Consider the following 16,154-nt stretch of genomic DNA (forward strand, 5'->3'; position numbering starts at 1 on the left):
AAAACCATTGGATTTGTTCCCATACTATGAGGTCTCTCTCCCTAAGCTCCCTTATTGAGATAGCTAGCCAACCATCAGGCCTCTATGGACCCCGCTCCACAAGGACCGTCCAACCCAGCAGATGTTGCCTCAGTGGGCCAGCAGCAAACACTGCCCGGTGGGACTAATGCAGAGAAGAGGACTGGCACTGCTCAGCGTGTCCGGCTGCTCATTCCACACACACACACAGAGAGACACACACACAAACACAACCACTTGCAACACACTCCATATGCACCATTTGTCAAGATTGTGCTGAGTTGCACTCAACTCCAGGGTGGAGTTGGCAACCTGCAGAGCAGCCTCTAATTTTTAATGATAGTATCTTTTACACTTGATTTCACACCAGACCCTTACTTTATCTTGCAACTATGCATTTTTCAGAAAAGATTACATCTACAAACAGTATGGATGTATGGATATGGGTGAAAGCTAGGTCCATCAATGTGCAATGCAGCAATCTGGCAATCTTTAGTGTTTGTAGTATCTTGAAAGTGGCTTTATAGCTGCATATTAAGCATTTTTGTACTTGACTTGGTTGTTTGTATACTTTTTACAAACCATACATTATAGCTTACAAACAGAGGGTGGTGGGTAAGGGGTGGTCCACTCCATTTCTGCCTCCAGTCTCCAAATTTGATCGACCTTTGTTGAACTCTCAAGAAACACTTCACTCTACCCTTAGAAACTTTCAGTCGTAGCTCCACTATAACAAGTCCAGGATAGCCCGGGAAGCCTTTAAGAGACATGTGTCAAGTGGCTGTGCTTCGCAGTGTTAATAATATGCAATCTGCCCACTCACCAGAGACTTCCTCCTACATTGACACTGCCACTGCTTTCCATCTCGCTCCTTGCTCTGTCCTCCAGGAGTGGCATGTGATTGGCTGAAGTCAAGAGGAAGGGCACATCAGCCTGCATGCTAACTGTCACAAGTGACCAGAGGGAGAGTGACTGTATGGGGCAGGGCGGGGATGTTGTTGAGGCAGGGATGAGCGTGTAAGGATAATACAGTGGATGTGCTTACTGTCATTAGTCATTGCAAACTCAAATTAGTATTTAACTGTTTTAAGAAAGTATATTATTGACAACCAGTCAGCTGGAAGAAAGACTTTGTAACTGACAGAAATGTCTTGTAATTACTGTATGAAGTCTGATTTATAATATCACCTGCGCTTACCTTCCCACCCTTTTTCCCCCCAAGGTGATTAACGCAATTGAACAGGACTACCGTCTTCCACCCCCTATGGACTGCCCCAGTGCTCTGCACCAGTTGATGCTGGACTGTTGGCAGAAGGACCGTAACGTACGACCCCGCTTCGCCGACATCGTCAGCACCCTGGACAAGATGATCCGTAACCCCACCAGCCTCAAAGCTGTAGCCAACATCCCTGCAGTGTGAGTAAAAGCACCTTTTTTCACAGCCCATAATATACGCGTTCACCCTGAAGTGGATATTAAGCTCAAGCAAATATGCCTTTCATCTGTTTATACATACAGTATTTACACTTGCTGTCTCTACAAACTATCCAGCATGCACATGCTTACTTTTATCCTCTCATAAAATAAACATGAATGTATTACGGTTGATTGCATCAACCCTGTACTTTTCATCCCCAGATCTTGTTGTTTCTGTTGCTTACAAATCTCAGCCATCCACAGTTGCATGTTGGTTTTCGAAATTGTTACCCCATATTTATAGAGCCAACACATGTCCTTAGACACCTTCAAATATATAGAAACATCTTATCTACATACAAATGTATAAAGCTTTATGGGTTATTTTGTAGAGGCACCATTGACCTTTTTTTAATCTTACCCAGACCTTGTTTTAGGCCTTTTTTTCCACCCTTTCTCGAACATCCTCTCAAACTTGGCCAGATTCTCTATGGACTTTCTGTGAACTGTGAGCTTCAGGTTTCTTCAAAGATTTTCCGTTCCAATTTCTAGGCTTTGGTTGGGCCACTGAGGGTCATTCAGAGACTTGTCCCGGAGCCACTTGTTTTGGCTACATGCTTTGTGCTGCTGCCATGTTGAAAGGGGGACTTTTGGCCTGTTGTGAGTTTGAGGATGTGCAATGGAGCATGTTTTTCCCTCGTGGTCCCTTTTGTATTTAGCCCTATTCACAGTTCTTTAATTGTGACCAGTTTCTTAATGTCTCACAGTGAGAAATATCACAATAGCATGCTTTCTATAAGTAATAGTATTGGCCAGGTTATGAGTGGTGGCTTTATCTTTGCGAGTTAAAGCACTTGGCATGAAGGCCAAGGAGTAATGGTTTTCTCTAATGGTACTAGAGACTCTTTGTGTGCTTTTATAAAACATTTGAATAGTTGGATAGGTAGGTAGATAGATATAGTGTAAAGTATAACACCTACATGTGTTACATAAAAAATCAAGGGTCAGAAACACTTTCCAAAGCCAATATTCGCACAGTACACAGATACGGACACACTTTTGCCTTCTCCGTCTCGCATCCTCGCACACACACCAACGCAAACGCCATAACAACAGTTTCTCTCCTTAATATTTCATCAAAGCCTTGCTCTAAACTTGCTTGCTCTTACCTTCCCCCCCCCCCCCGCTCCTTTCCTCTCCCTCCTCCAGGCCTTCGCAGCCACTGCTGGACAGATCCATACCTGACTTCAACACCTTCAGCTCAGTAGAGGACTGGCTCGGTGCCATTAAGATGAGCCAGTACAGAGACAACTTCCTCAACTCAGGCTTTACCTCCCTGCAGCTGGTGGCTCAAATGACCTCAGAGTGAGTTCACCTGCCCATCTGCAAACAGATTCAAAGCCATATGGCACTTAGATTGACACACTTGAATAAATTAACTCATCTTCAAGTGCATTTATTTTTGGCATGAATGCGCCCAGTGAGTCAAGTCTTTAAATGAAAGCATTGAATTAAAGCCTGTACTTGGTAATGCATACACATATAACAGAGAATAACAGAGTCACTGTGGTACAAATAATTCCATCCATGCCCTTCCAATATTATAAGTGCTATCTACAAAATAATTCATTTTATTTGCACAATTTTCTAAAATGGATAAGTATGTTAAACCTTTAGATGCATATTTGGTGGAGCGTATTTATTTTCTGTTATTGATGTGGAGTATTTTAGAGTGGGTCATGACAGCATTTCCTGTAGCTTGTGATACCAATTGACACAAATATTGCAGTTCATTTATTTTAATTAGCAATGTTGCTTGATCTGCAAATGTTCGTGAGAATGTGAAATCATTCAAACATTTATTTTATATTAAATATGTATGCTCCAGGCTTGGTGACATTTATATATTCTATTGGCAATGCAAAGCAACATGTATTATTTTCTCAAGTGATATAATTCATTTTGTAAATGTGTGTTGCCACTAGCTTTCCACCCTGAAATTGCCCTTTCATATATACAGCAATGTAAGGGCTGTAAATGCACCAGAAAATGCTAGCCATTTGTAATCCCTTCATACTCAAATTCCATCTTCAACATGATGGAAAGCCTTTCATCTATTGCTTTTCAATTTTCTTTCTCTCTGCCTCTTTTTCTCTAGGGACTTGCTGAGAATAGGAGTGACCCTGGCAGGCCATCAGAAGAAGATCCTCAGTAATATCCAGATCATGAGGGTGCAGATGAGCCAGTCACCCACGACTATGGCATGACTACAGGGGGCGCTGTGCCATGGAGCGGGCAGCATTCGTAGGACCAACAGCAATGGCAGCCCTCGAATGACCCCCGATCCATCGGAACGCGCCAGAGTCGAGACTATTGTCTTAATCTAATCCACTAACGTGACAACAGGAGACCAGGGTCCTCACCACCACATGGTTAACAGCTATCACCCTTCATGTAATCCACACCAGGAGTTCAGGGTCAAGACTTGTAACTGTTTCTCCATTTATCGATGAATGGAAGACAGATATCAGTTGCTGCGGTTATGGACTGCCATGCATATCATTGTAAACCAAAATAACTCCAACAACCCGACATCGCCACGTGGAATCTCTCACAATTTCAGACCATATGGTAAAATGAGTGATATTGTACTTCTATATTATCTGGACTAGAAGATGTTCAAATTGTAAACAGAAGTGTGAGCCATTTAGAAACAACGTGTGAACTGTGATTTTACCGTCGTCAATGTGTTCGATGAAGATGCCTTGACCTGGCCAGAAATCAGTCCAAGAAGAAAAAGCAATTACCAGTACGAATAATTAGAGGGAGAAGAATACAGGGATGTACAGTGGAGCGCCATTTCCAACTTTCACATCATCCTTTGCTCGTTTGAGGAATTTGAAAATGGTATCGTAAATGGACTGGTGAACATTAAGAGCCAGTTACATTTTTGTCTTTTACCATCTGTTTGTTTGTTTTCGTTTTTTTTATCACTATAGCAAGATGCCGCTCACTCGTATTTTAACTTTAACACTACCTGTGGAGTCCTGGGTGGAAGGCCTGCCAAAGGACTTCTCAACCAGCCCCACCCAGATTCAGAGAATATAAATATGTTTATCTCTTGCTAAATATGATTATATCTTTCATAATAAACCTTCATATTGAAGGTGATATGTATGAATATGTATGTACAGATCTCTCTGCTTGCATTTTTGGCAAAGACATGTTTGTTGACTAGATTGTGATAGACACATGCAATGTGTAGATTCCCTACGGTGCCCTGGTTCCTTTACGATGACCGAACAACAGACACTGGCTTGTACGGCCATCCTGACTCAATCTTAGCCTGAAGAAAAACACTAAAGGAACTGTGGGCAAATAATTGGTATTGTAGATCAATATGAAACATTCTGTAGGATTTAAAATAATTTACAAAATATCCATTTATTGGAGATCATGTTTAATGTGGGTGTACACATGCTGTCTCTTGCTGGTGAGCACTTACTTGTACAGATATGTTTTATGTTTTTATTTCTTTTTGTTCTGTTGTTGATGTTTGTGTTGGGAGTGTACAGCCCCATCCAGAGGGGAGGGAAAACCAAACCCACGCCTTGGCCGACCCAGATCCATGGTAAATACCCACTAATCACACAGGAAAAAACACTTCTTAACATCAAATTGCTCTGTTTCTGGTAGATTTTATTTCAGGCAAATCCAGTTACTCCTTCTCATGGGTGCTGCAGATATCTTGGTCAAGGCAACATTCCCTGCAAGTTTGAAATGCATAAGAGTGTAGCTAATCATAGAACTGGAAATTGGAGTGAAAGAGCATCACTTCTCTTCACAGTAAAATGAGCATCTGGGCTGAGGTTTGCCAACAGACGCCTGATGCCATTCCTGTGAACACACAGGCTTAAACAGCCCACACGGGCACACTGCTCACAGTGTAGCAAAGCCTCCCATACACTGCTGCAAGTACGCTGCTGAGTAAATCTATGCATTCTCACTATATGCTGCTGCCATATGGGGTAGGCAGGTTGAGCACAAACGCTGTTGTGCCACAGAGAGTTTCATATATCTCTCCATAAGTCTTGGCTGCAGGACCTGGTGTATGAAAAATCACTCTTTGGTAGTATCTGATTGCAAGATGTCTACATTGTTCCCAGGGGATGAGGGATGGCTGTCTTTGGAATTACACGGCAGTATTTTTGGAATATATTTTCAGCATAGCTCTGGGTAGTGCACAAGGATGATTTCTCTTTTTTAAGGCTGTTGATGGTCTTTTATGATTGCAGTGGGATTGGTCGGTGCAATGAGACAGTGTCAGGAAACCTTGGTGATGAGTAGTAGAGGTTTGTTTCCCTTGAGGCTTGCTTGCTTCAGGCTTTGGGGACTTTTTGCCATGTTTTATAAATCAAGTGTTAGCAATAACAACACTTGCCTTTAGTAGTGAAAGCAAACTGACCTGAAGGTTCCTGTGGTAATATTCCTTTGACATCCAGCCATGGCAGACAATTATCATGATATATTGTAGTGTCACTTATCTGCATTAGCTGAGACCCTGCTGAAATCCCTTTTGGCCCTATTTGAAGAGACGTGAATGAATATGGTTCTAACCACCTTGGTCCCAAAATTAGAAATTGATGGCAGGCCCATTAGCAGATTATTAAGTATACTCACCACCCTCAAGTCATCTTCCTCCCCCTCCTTCTCCCTCTGTCTGTCCTGCCCTCTCTGCCTGTCTACACCCCCTAGCTGGCACAACTCCAGCTTGTTTACCCTGGGTGTAACCAAGCTGTCCTGGCTGGGCTGGGCAGGGCTGGGCCATGACTGCTCTGTCCTGAGAAATGGTTAGCTCCATGCTCCAGTGGGCCCAGGCAGGGGTGCAAACACCTGCTGAGACCCCCTTCTGAAAGGCATCTGATCAGCCAGCGGGGAGGAAGACTGATGGGAACAACAAAAAACAAACACACACACACATACACACACACTTAGGAACCCTCAATTATGTTATACCCACAACTGTTTTCCAGCCTGATGCTTAATGAAGGGAAAGTGTGCAGGGCCCAGAGTGTGTGCATATGGGAGATAGGGGGATGAGTCAGTGTGCAGGAGGAAGGGGATGGCATAAAGATAGGTTGTTAGATGAAAGTCAGAAAGTAAGCTCATTGAAGTAAATCAGTTCCTTTCATCTTGCAGTATGGTTTATGTGGCAACATCTTTGTCCTTGTATTATGTTGATTTCATTGGTTTAGTTTGGTAAAGGAAAATACTGTAATCAAGCTGCTAGTTTGCCTAATGGGCAAAATCCATTGCTTTCTCCTTTCAATAGTGCAAGCCATTGATTTACCAACTATTTCTGAATATGATCATATGCTTCTTGAGATTGGCAGAAATCCCTTTAGCTGAAGCCAATGATTCAATTTGAATGCATTAGTCCTCTATTCAGCTCAGTCTCGTGTGTTTGCTTTTCAACCCAAGAGCCTGTGAATGGGACGATAGAATGTATTCATTATGAAACAGTGTAATTCTCCATTTGCTCTGTTTGTCTTTCTAAATATGTGACAGTAATGACACTCCAATATGATAAATGGAAAGGGCGGGTCACCATCCCTCTCTGAGAGTCGTTTCACATGGATGCCATTCATCACAGACTGATACAAAACACAGGAACAGAGCTTGTTAAAACGTTTCACGGTGCTGTAACTGTCGAAGGAGGGACCAATGATCCTTTTAGTAGTGGATTTCATGCCTGTCATTTACGGTATAGGGTAGAGCAGTAGAGGCTGTGTTCACCTGAAAACAATCTGACTCAACACCCTACAAAACGTATAAAAAAACCCTGTTCTCTTTTTTCCCCTCTGTTTCAGACTGTGGACTCAAAGATACACACACATATAAAAACAGCACACACATACACTTCATGTACACACTTTACACACACACCCTGAACACTTGCAATTGCTTCGGTCAGCCAGGCAGGAAGAACAGGTGAAATGGGACCTTTCCAGGAGACCAGTCACAACCTCCCCCTATAGGTACACACTGGATGGTGGAGCTGAATATGAGTGTGAAAATGTCATAGTTTGTTTATGTGTGCGTGAGAGAGAGAGTGAACGTATGTGTTTGTTTGTGAGTAACAGGCACATTTGTGTATACAGACATTTATGTGTGCACAGGTACGTTGTTTAAGAGCGTGAACAATTATTATTTTTTTGTCTCTGTATAGCTACCACTTGTAAATTGTGACAAGTACGTGTCAAGAGTTTGTAAGCTGTAACTTTCTGAAAACTATTGTACTAAAATGCACTCAATAAACGCCTTGGAAAACAAGTCAATCACTTTATGATGCGTGACTCAATGGTCTATAATTCTGTTTTCATTAATAGTGAGTCAAGAAAACAGAGAGTAAGGGTTATTATCCAGAAACACTACTGTCAGCGCTGTGTGTTATCGTGACGTCTAATGCTTGGTTTCATAATGGCTAAGGAAACAAACAGCATTTTGTAACCATCGGTCTGGGTGGCAGCATGTGTTAAAAGCCATGAGCCACTAATAAACGAGTCGTCATGCAAAACCAAACAATTACTCTCCTAGAAAAGTGACAATATTTTGACAAACTAGTCGAAAATTATCCTCACAACTTAAGTGTTATGTGTCTCAAACACACACTTGCACACACACTCACAGGCAGTACAAATACACAAGCAGTCACAACAGTCTCATAAATTCCATTTGCCAGAGACTGAGACTTTTAGAGCACTTCACACACTGGAAAGTGTGCCGCACAGTAATGATATGGTTAATGAGGTGAGTCGAAAGATGTGGGGATGTATCAAACTCTCAGCGTTCCTCCATAACTGTTTATTGACTCTAATTGATTGATAATATCCAGCTTCATATTAGCTCGAAGACTGCTGTGCAGGGGCTGTGCCAAGCCAAAAGGGAGCCAACAAGATTCATGAAACAGCTTATTTGTCTGTCTTTTCAAGTTTGTGATATTAAAGTGCTTCACTCGTCACGTTGTCCTTACTGCAATGAGAAGTGCAATGATGTCAGTAAAGAAGTGGTGAAAACGTCTGCTGTTCCTTAAAATGTTTTGACATGGTGTTGATGAAAATGTGGAGATCTTGTAATTAAAGAGTAACTGTAACCACACCAAACAGTAATGTCACTGGGTCATGGAGTGCACCTGTTCCCCTCTACAATCAGCTGAAATAAACCACTGTACTGTAGGTCAGCAAGACATGATTTTCAGAGCGTGTTAACCTGCTCTTTATGTAAACATGTCAGCTTTGTGTTTGCCTCCTTAAAAAAGGAAAATGTAAGCTTTAGAACTGTACCACGTTAGTCTTATTTTTCATAATGTGGCCATCCAGTGGTAATTATAGCATTGCTAACTGCTTTGATTTTGGAATGTGGCAACAAATTAGTCAGAGTTGGAAAGAAACCCAGGCAGTCAGACAATTTTAAAGGTTTTCAAACCAACCACCAGGTTTACCTTATGGTCTAAATACTTGTTTCCTGCCAACTCTGATATTTTTTTGGCAATGTTGCCTTGTCACCAGATTAAATAAATACCCTGTTGAGTCAAATGTTTTCATAACATAACTTAATATTGACAACCAAATCTAATATATAAGTTGTGTTGAAGTGGACATTTCCTTTAATGGATACGTTCTTGCCTAAACATGAAATACTCACAGACGACAAAATGTTTCATGGGAGTAGTCATATCGCTCAGGAGACAGTTCAAGGTCATGCGGATGCTTTAATTGAACGTGTAGAGCTATACCAATAGTTAAACAAATGTAATGACCATTGATATGGTGATGTGCTTTATAGTATCCTTCCCCTACGCATTTAGCTTAATTGGACCTATTTGTCACAGTAATCAGACCAATTAGAGCGATAGTGGAAGATATGTGCCAGTGTGACAAGGAGTTCTACATTGCATTAGGTGTGAAAGCTGGTGTGTGTGTGTGTGTGTGTGTGTGTGTGTGTGTGTGTGTGTGTGTGTGTGTGTGTGTGTGTGTGTGAGAGAGAGAGAAATAGGATGAGATCGCCCGATTGAGACTGACAGAAAGCCAAAGAGATAAAGACAGAGATGAGTGTGGAGAGCGTTTTCTTGAAAGTATACTTCATCCGTAACAGCGTGTTTATCACTGACGAGGGAGTCAGCGCCCTTTATTTCACATTAAAGTCACAGGAAGTTTGAAAAGTGACTTTTCAGCAGCAAATCTGTGCCTTAATCAATATTCCCTGAGCAATCACCTGTGAGAAAGGGATCGGTGCACAGCAGGGAACTCCTGCAGAGAGAAAGGGAGAGAGTTGGGGGGGGGAAAGGGAATCCATCCAGCGGTGCAGATCAGAGAGTGGGAGTAGAAATATTGTGAAGTGAATACTGAATGAAGGACGGAGGCATATAGTGAACTGACAACCATGGGGCATAGATGATGGCACAGAGACAGGGGGGGGGCGAGCTATAGGAAGATAGAATGGAACGAAAGGTATTTCTTGAATCATTATCCTTGTATGTACATTTTTCAAGACATATTTATTTAGCAAAACACAGAAAACATAACATTACTAGAGTTGTGTCGATCCTCAGTTACTGGTAGTTCACTTTGTGAGATTGTCCAAGGCCTAGATCTAATCTCAGTGCTTTCTGTCTGCAGGGCCTCAGTAAGCTGTGTGCATATCGACAGTGATCTTGGGGGTCTAGGAAAAGCCCACAACACAAACTGTTGTTTGGAGACCTGAGTCTGAGTATGGTTCACAAGCTCTGTGTGGGACTGTGTTTTTTCATGATATCCGTAATTTTACTAAATATATAATGTGAAATATAGCATGAAGATGGGGGACAAAGCTTAAATCATGAGCCATCAGATCTTTTCATTTTCCAGTTGGTTGTTAAATCAGGTTCAGATCTAGTAAAATGTCCATACCATTGACCATTAACTCCTGTCACTAGAGATTGACAGTATTAGCTAAGAATATTGAAAACGTGTATAAATAATATGGATTCTGCAAAAATATGGAGGGATGTGGTCCCTATGACTGATATGACAAATATAACAGAGTCTTTAGAAGAGGACACACTACATGTAGCCTACACAAGAGAGGCACAACTCAACAATATCATGTATACAAAGAGAAAATAAAAAGTAAATGACTACTTTTCTCTGTTTCTGCCTCTATAAAAAGTTTGGAGTGCATTTATAGAGTGTGCTTTGTCTGGTAAAAGGTTTTGATCTTCAGCTTATTTTTCTTGCTTTCGAAGCAACATTTTCTTTTTGTGAAAAAACATAGCTAATCCTGTACAATTCCTCAGCTTGTTATGATGGGGAACGTTCATTTCACTTGGTCAATAATAAAGTTATTGATGGACCTCAGTGAATTAAGTGAATCTGGAAATATTGCATTGCTTAATCAAGATGTCAGCTGCAAGATTTCAAAGAGTATCTCTCTTAATAGTTTTTGTGTAGGAAGAGACATTCAGCACCTGGGTCAAATGAGATTTTATGTCTCGAAGGAGTTCATCAAATTTAATTATGATACATATAATTACCAAAAGCAATCTACTGTGTGGTAGGAATAATCATTTCAGAGAGACGCTAGCACCTGCAGGGGTAAGGCGTCATTTAGAGACAGTCTAGAGTGACAGGAGGAAGAGAGTGAAAGAGAAAAAGACAGAAACGGGTGATTGCTAGATATTCCTATGGGAAAAAGTCAGCGGTCTCCTCCTTCTTACTGTAAGAGCTTAGAAAATGACAGAAAATGTAAATCCTGCTTAACCAATCTTAGTGTCATTGTACTGTTTAGTATTCGATGGGATAACAAAAGAACATTTGACAAGTACTTGATTTTGCTTGGTTGTGAAAACATGGCCGTCTTTCATTATACTTGCGCTTCAGAGAACATAAACAAAAGACTTGCCAAATCCAGATGTTTATAAATGAGCTGGATTTATCATAACAGTATGTGAAGAATGACTGCTGTTGTACAGCAGGTACAGAGTGAACAAAGGGAGTGGGAGGAAGAGGTGAGTTATGATGGCTTCGAGGATCACAGCTGATCCTTCTCATCCTTCTTTCAGAGGGTGAGAAGGGGTAGGGTTTATGAGAAGGGACATTAACCCCCTTCCACATACGCTGCGTCACAAGCTCCCCCACCCATACCGGAAACCCCCCGCAGAGTCTAATCCCACACAGAGCCCCTCACAGCTCTGCCTGCATTCGATTTGTGCAAAAATCAATGAAATATTTTCCCACCAAAATGAAGACGAACAATGGGTGAGATCTGCACGTCAAGGTCTTCCTAATTAGAGAGTTCACACCAAAGGGCTCCTTTGCTTTGGGGCTTGCAGAACAGAGGAAGAGGGGGGTGAAACTGGAGAAAGAATGGATAGTGAGTGATGAAGGTTATACCCTTCCCACTCGTTGCTCCCATCTCTCTAATATCAACTTCATAACTCGTAACCTTGGCTGCCAAAGCACATCCGATCGGCTGACATTTTCTACGTTCCTGGCCATCGCTGTTCACACAGCATGCCATGCCAGAAGCTACAAGCTTTTCCTCTCATTGTCTCCTTCCCTGATATGCAGCGACATGTCCCTGTGTTTTATCACATCTAACCCCTTAAAAATGGAAGTGGAAACCCTTCCATATTTTTGAATTATTTAAAGGCCTTCTGATGTCTTTGCTCTGGGTAAGTGCAGAAGGTATATCGTGTAGTTTCTGTGTAGACATTCTACAATGCCCTTAACTTGACTGCCCTCACAGGGTGAAGAAACAAAGCAGATGATAATAGACAATGCTGACCTCTCTCTAATGAGGGCGTTGGGATGAATATATGTAAATCTCCCACCAAGTTTGCCTTTAACCCCTTTGTGTAGAAGAGGTCAAATACTTTGCTTCTGCTCACAGCACATACCTGTGCAATCATGACTGCAGGAAATTCATTTAGACTTTCCTCAGCTGCATGATAAACAAATTGGTTCCTCACATAAATGCACCATATCACTTTACCTCCACACTTACAGTCACTTCTAAAAGTAAGTTCTCATGGTCAAGCACTACACAGCAGTGATGCATGTGAAGCGGAATTACGTAGAGCAGTGAAACATTGGTTAATGGCAGTCATTACTGCTCTTAACCAGCACCTGCAATCTTAACAGATGCTCAAAGCATTGAGAGGTACGTTTCAGAGACACACTCCAGCTGGTGTAATGCTATTCATACTTGGTGAAGAGGGATACACTGCACAGTCATACTTTATATGATGCCGTTAACTGGCTGTTACAGAGCTCCTTTGGAAATATATAGCATTCAGCTTTATGACACGCCAATGTGTGCATACTAACTTCAGATCGTAAAAAATGTATACTTCCAGTCCCCATTACTGATTGGCAAATATGTCAAATAAAAACGGACCTGTGTCAGTTAAACATAACACCAAAAGTGACTCATACCAGTATTTAAGGTACTGTGACTAGAAATCATATCTCATGTAAAAGAGTGTGATTTAATTGATAGTAACAGGCTTATATACATAAATGCACACTCAGATACTCGTTTAAATACAATGCTGTGACAATAAGAATGACCGAGCCAATCAGATTCCCACAAAAACCTTTGCCACAACTGAGGACCATAATATAACTGCTAACGTCAGAAATTGAAAAATAAAAACTTTTGACAACACCGTCAACAGTGGATTTACGATATATATCAGGATTGATTAAAATGCTCACCAGACATAAATCATAAAATAATAATAATACAAAAATCAATTCTCACCTCGACACGTCTTTTTCATGAGATTGCCTGCTGCCAGAACACAGAACAAAGATAATGTGGGTTAGTTTAATTGTGTTTGTGATAATCAAAGTATTAGAAATGTTCAGAAATAAGAACAATTCAAAAGCAACATATCTTCCGAAAGAAAATGGTGCGTGTACATGATTTCTACGAGAATAATTATCTCATGAGAGTTTAAAGTGGCTCGGATATCTCACTCTGCATCCCGACATTGTCCAGCCTTTTGAAAGGAAACAGAACTACAGGGTAATTTCATCCACTTCACTTGGCAACTTGAATCTGACGATTGCAGTGATTATTGTGAAGAGTTCACATGGAAAAATTATTCATATCTCATGTCTGCAGAACACTGAGAAGCTGTCTCTGAACTTTCAGGGTCCATAAAGTGCTCTATACATTGCAATGTTCATAAATGCAGGTATATGTATCGTTTTATGAGTGTTTCCACGTGTGTGTGTGTGTGTGTGTGTGTGTGTGTGTGTGTGTGTGTGTGTGTGTGTGTGTGTGTGTGTGTGTGTGTGTGTGTGTGTGTGTGTGTGTGTGTGTGTGTGTGTGTGTGTGTGTGTGTGTGTGTGTGTGTGTGTGTGTGTGTGTGTGTGAAGAGCTTAAGCGTGTTTCGGTATGTATGTGTGTCCAGATGGTGGCTGCTCTGATGGGAGCATGTGTGTTGGTGAGCTGTAACTCAAGAGGCTGGATGGAGGACAGACTAAGTGGCTCTCAGGGGTGAGCCGATCGGTTGTTAAAGACAGTGGAGAGGGACACAACAGCCTCAGCGCACGCTAACAGCCAAAACAGACACACAGTCTTGGTACATGTAATTGCTATAGACAGCAGCCATCTGAATGTCCTCTCTTAGTTGTCCTCTCTTCGACATGTTCACAGAGGCCTTTCACCTTTCTGCAGTCAGTGATGCCAAAGAAAAAGTACGGATTAAAGTGACAAAGTAGGAATGAACGAGTAAAGTTCATTGCCATATGTACGTTTTTTGGTCTCAGACAGTATTTCACAAACCAATTCTCCCAGTGGACATTGGTAAAGCTTCTGCCTTCTTAGCAGAATATATTGACACTGTAAATGTTTTGTAACAATTAAGCAGACAGCTTTGAACATTCTATGTCGTTTCAAAATAATCCATTAGTCTCGTTGCCCATTACTACAGGTTTTTTTTTCTTTACAACCCTGATGTGTGGAACCTTAAATCTGATGCATGTGGAAAAAGTGTTTGTCACAACTTAAAGCTCAAAAAGCTTGGAGGAATAAGGGTAGGGGGGGTGGTGCCTTCAAAACTTCAATACAATTATAACATTCTGTCTACCTCGAACAAGATCCCTCCATACCCAACACCCACTCCTTCCCCCATGATACCACCCTTTTCCCCCTACACCCACATGTGAGGCATTATCCAAAGTGATGAAAGGAGAAGAAGTATTACAAATGATAACTAAGTCCCTCTAGACATCTCCATCCCATATCTACCCCTGCCTCCGTTTTGACTGTCCTCTCCACTTACCATCTCCACCACTAGCAGCATCCTCATAAGGCTGGCAAATGCAGCTGCTGTCATCTGCTGAGGCCTCCAGGCTGATCTCTCACTTTCTGGAATGTGCGGCGCCATAATGAGAGCTTCCCCCCCCTCCATCTTGTTTCCAAAGGCCCTGCTCTCTTCCTGTAAGTGCAGCATAGGTGAACAGCATGATGAATGTCGAGCAGAAAAAAGGTAATAAACAGTATAATGTTTTTTAAATTACGAAGTGCGGCTTGGAAGTGAATCGATTTGATAAGTTAATGATTTATCAACTTAATAAAGGTTTTCAAAATTATTTTACACTCTTCAGATGAATTACAATGAATAAAAGTGCAGCAAAATCATCAGCTTTTTAGGAGTGAATCTGTTATATAGATTAATATTTTTTTTCAAAGGCTCTACAAGTCCAGACTTTTTGCTCACTGATGGAAACCTCACTTAATTAGGGAATCCTCAGGGAGGTGAGGTCTATGTTTCAGAGGTTGCGTGCAGCTGTGTTTGGCCTGTGTGCTTATGTTGACTGGTGACCTCTGAACTCAAGTCATTATTTACACCTGTCAGTCAGTTGAGGCATGGCCTCTGGAGGGGATTGGTGACAGCTGAAGGGTGAATGAGACATGCCTAGCACCCTAAATCCCACACGCCGTACTCCCCTGTGGTCGTAATAATCATAACTCAAGGGCTGACCTCTGACACGTCACCGGGGAGATGTGGGCTTATGTAAAAGGCACCATTTTAGATAGCATACCCAGTCAGACACATTTCTATAGTGTTTTCATGTTAGTAGCAGCCATCTTAAGATGTTCTCTGGTCTGAACCTAGATAGTATATCCACTATTAAAGGGATCTCAAAGCATTCCTTGTTAACGCTCATAACAGTATAAGCTTGCTCTACATATTGACTAGTGTACTGTTTCTTGATTTTGACCTGTAGTATTGGTAGCCAGGATTAGGTTAGATTTCAGCGCAGCCCACAGGTCAGGAGCACAAGAGGTGTAATATAACATGAAATGGGAACCGAGAGGCATGCAACCTGGTCCCAGAGTAATACATTATAATAGGCTGCATTGTTCAGTGAGAGACTGAGACCGTCCCTCACTTACAGTCGGAATGGAAAGCTTTAATCTCCTGCATTTGGTGGGCTCTACATCAGGGATAATTTGCCAAACACAAGACAGTGGGTGTCAACTAATTTGACAGTTTTCTTTGGTTTGAACTCAACCTTATCTTTGTTTTGTTCAGCAACATTGTAAACCATTAGCTGTTCTTATTTTTATTTGTTCTATGTTTGTTTATCTGTGCATGGAGGTGTACTGTATGTATTCTTCATGCATTCCATTCTGTCATCCTATTAGCATATTTGCTCATTCCA

The 16,154-nt window shown here is 41.5% G+C and overlaps 1 protein-coding gene across 6 annotated transcripts in view; it reads left to right on the forward strand.

The window, feature by feature from the left end:
• Positions 1–7,780, forward strand: part of LOC117488543 (ephrin type-B receptor 1-B) — a 147,164-nt gene extending 139,384 nt beyond the window's left edge. For 5 of the 6 annotated variants that reach the window (XM_034137523.1, XM_034137525.1, XM_034137527.1 and 2 more), the window contains 3 exons: positions 1,241–1,434; positions 2,644–2,799; positions 3,593–7,780. In XM_034137523.1, the coding sequence (XP_033993414.1) occupies positions 1,241–1,434; positions 2,644–2,799; positions 3,593–3,701 (459 nt within the window). In that variant the 3' untranslated portion in view covers positions 3,702–7,780. The remainder of the gene's footprint in view (positions 1–1,240; positions 1,435–2,643; positions 2,800–3,592) is intronic. The other variant, XR_004556537.1, reaches the window with a different exon arrangement.
• The last annotated feature ends 8,374 nt before the right edge of the window (positions 7,781–16,154 follow it).

Source organism: Trematomus bernacchii, unplaced genomic scaffold, assembly GCF_902827165.1.
Source record: "Trematomus bernacchii unplaced genomic scaffold, fTreBer1.1, whole genome shotgun sequence".
Taxonomy (NCBI): Eukaryota; Metazoa; Chordata; class Actinopteri; order Perciformes; family Nototheniidae; genus Trematomus; species Trematomus bernacchii.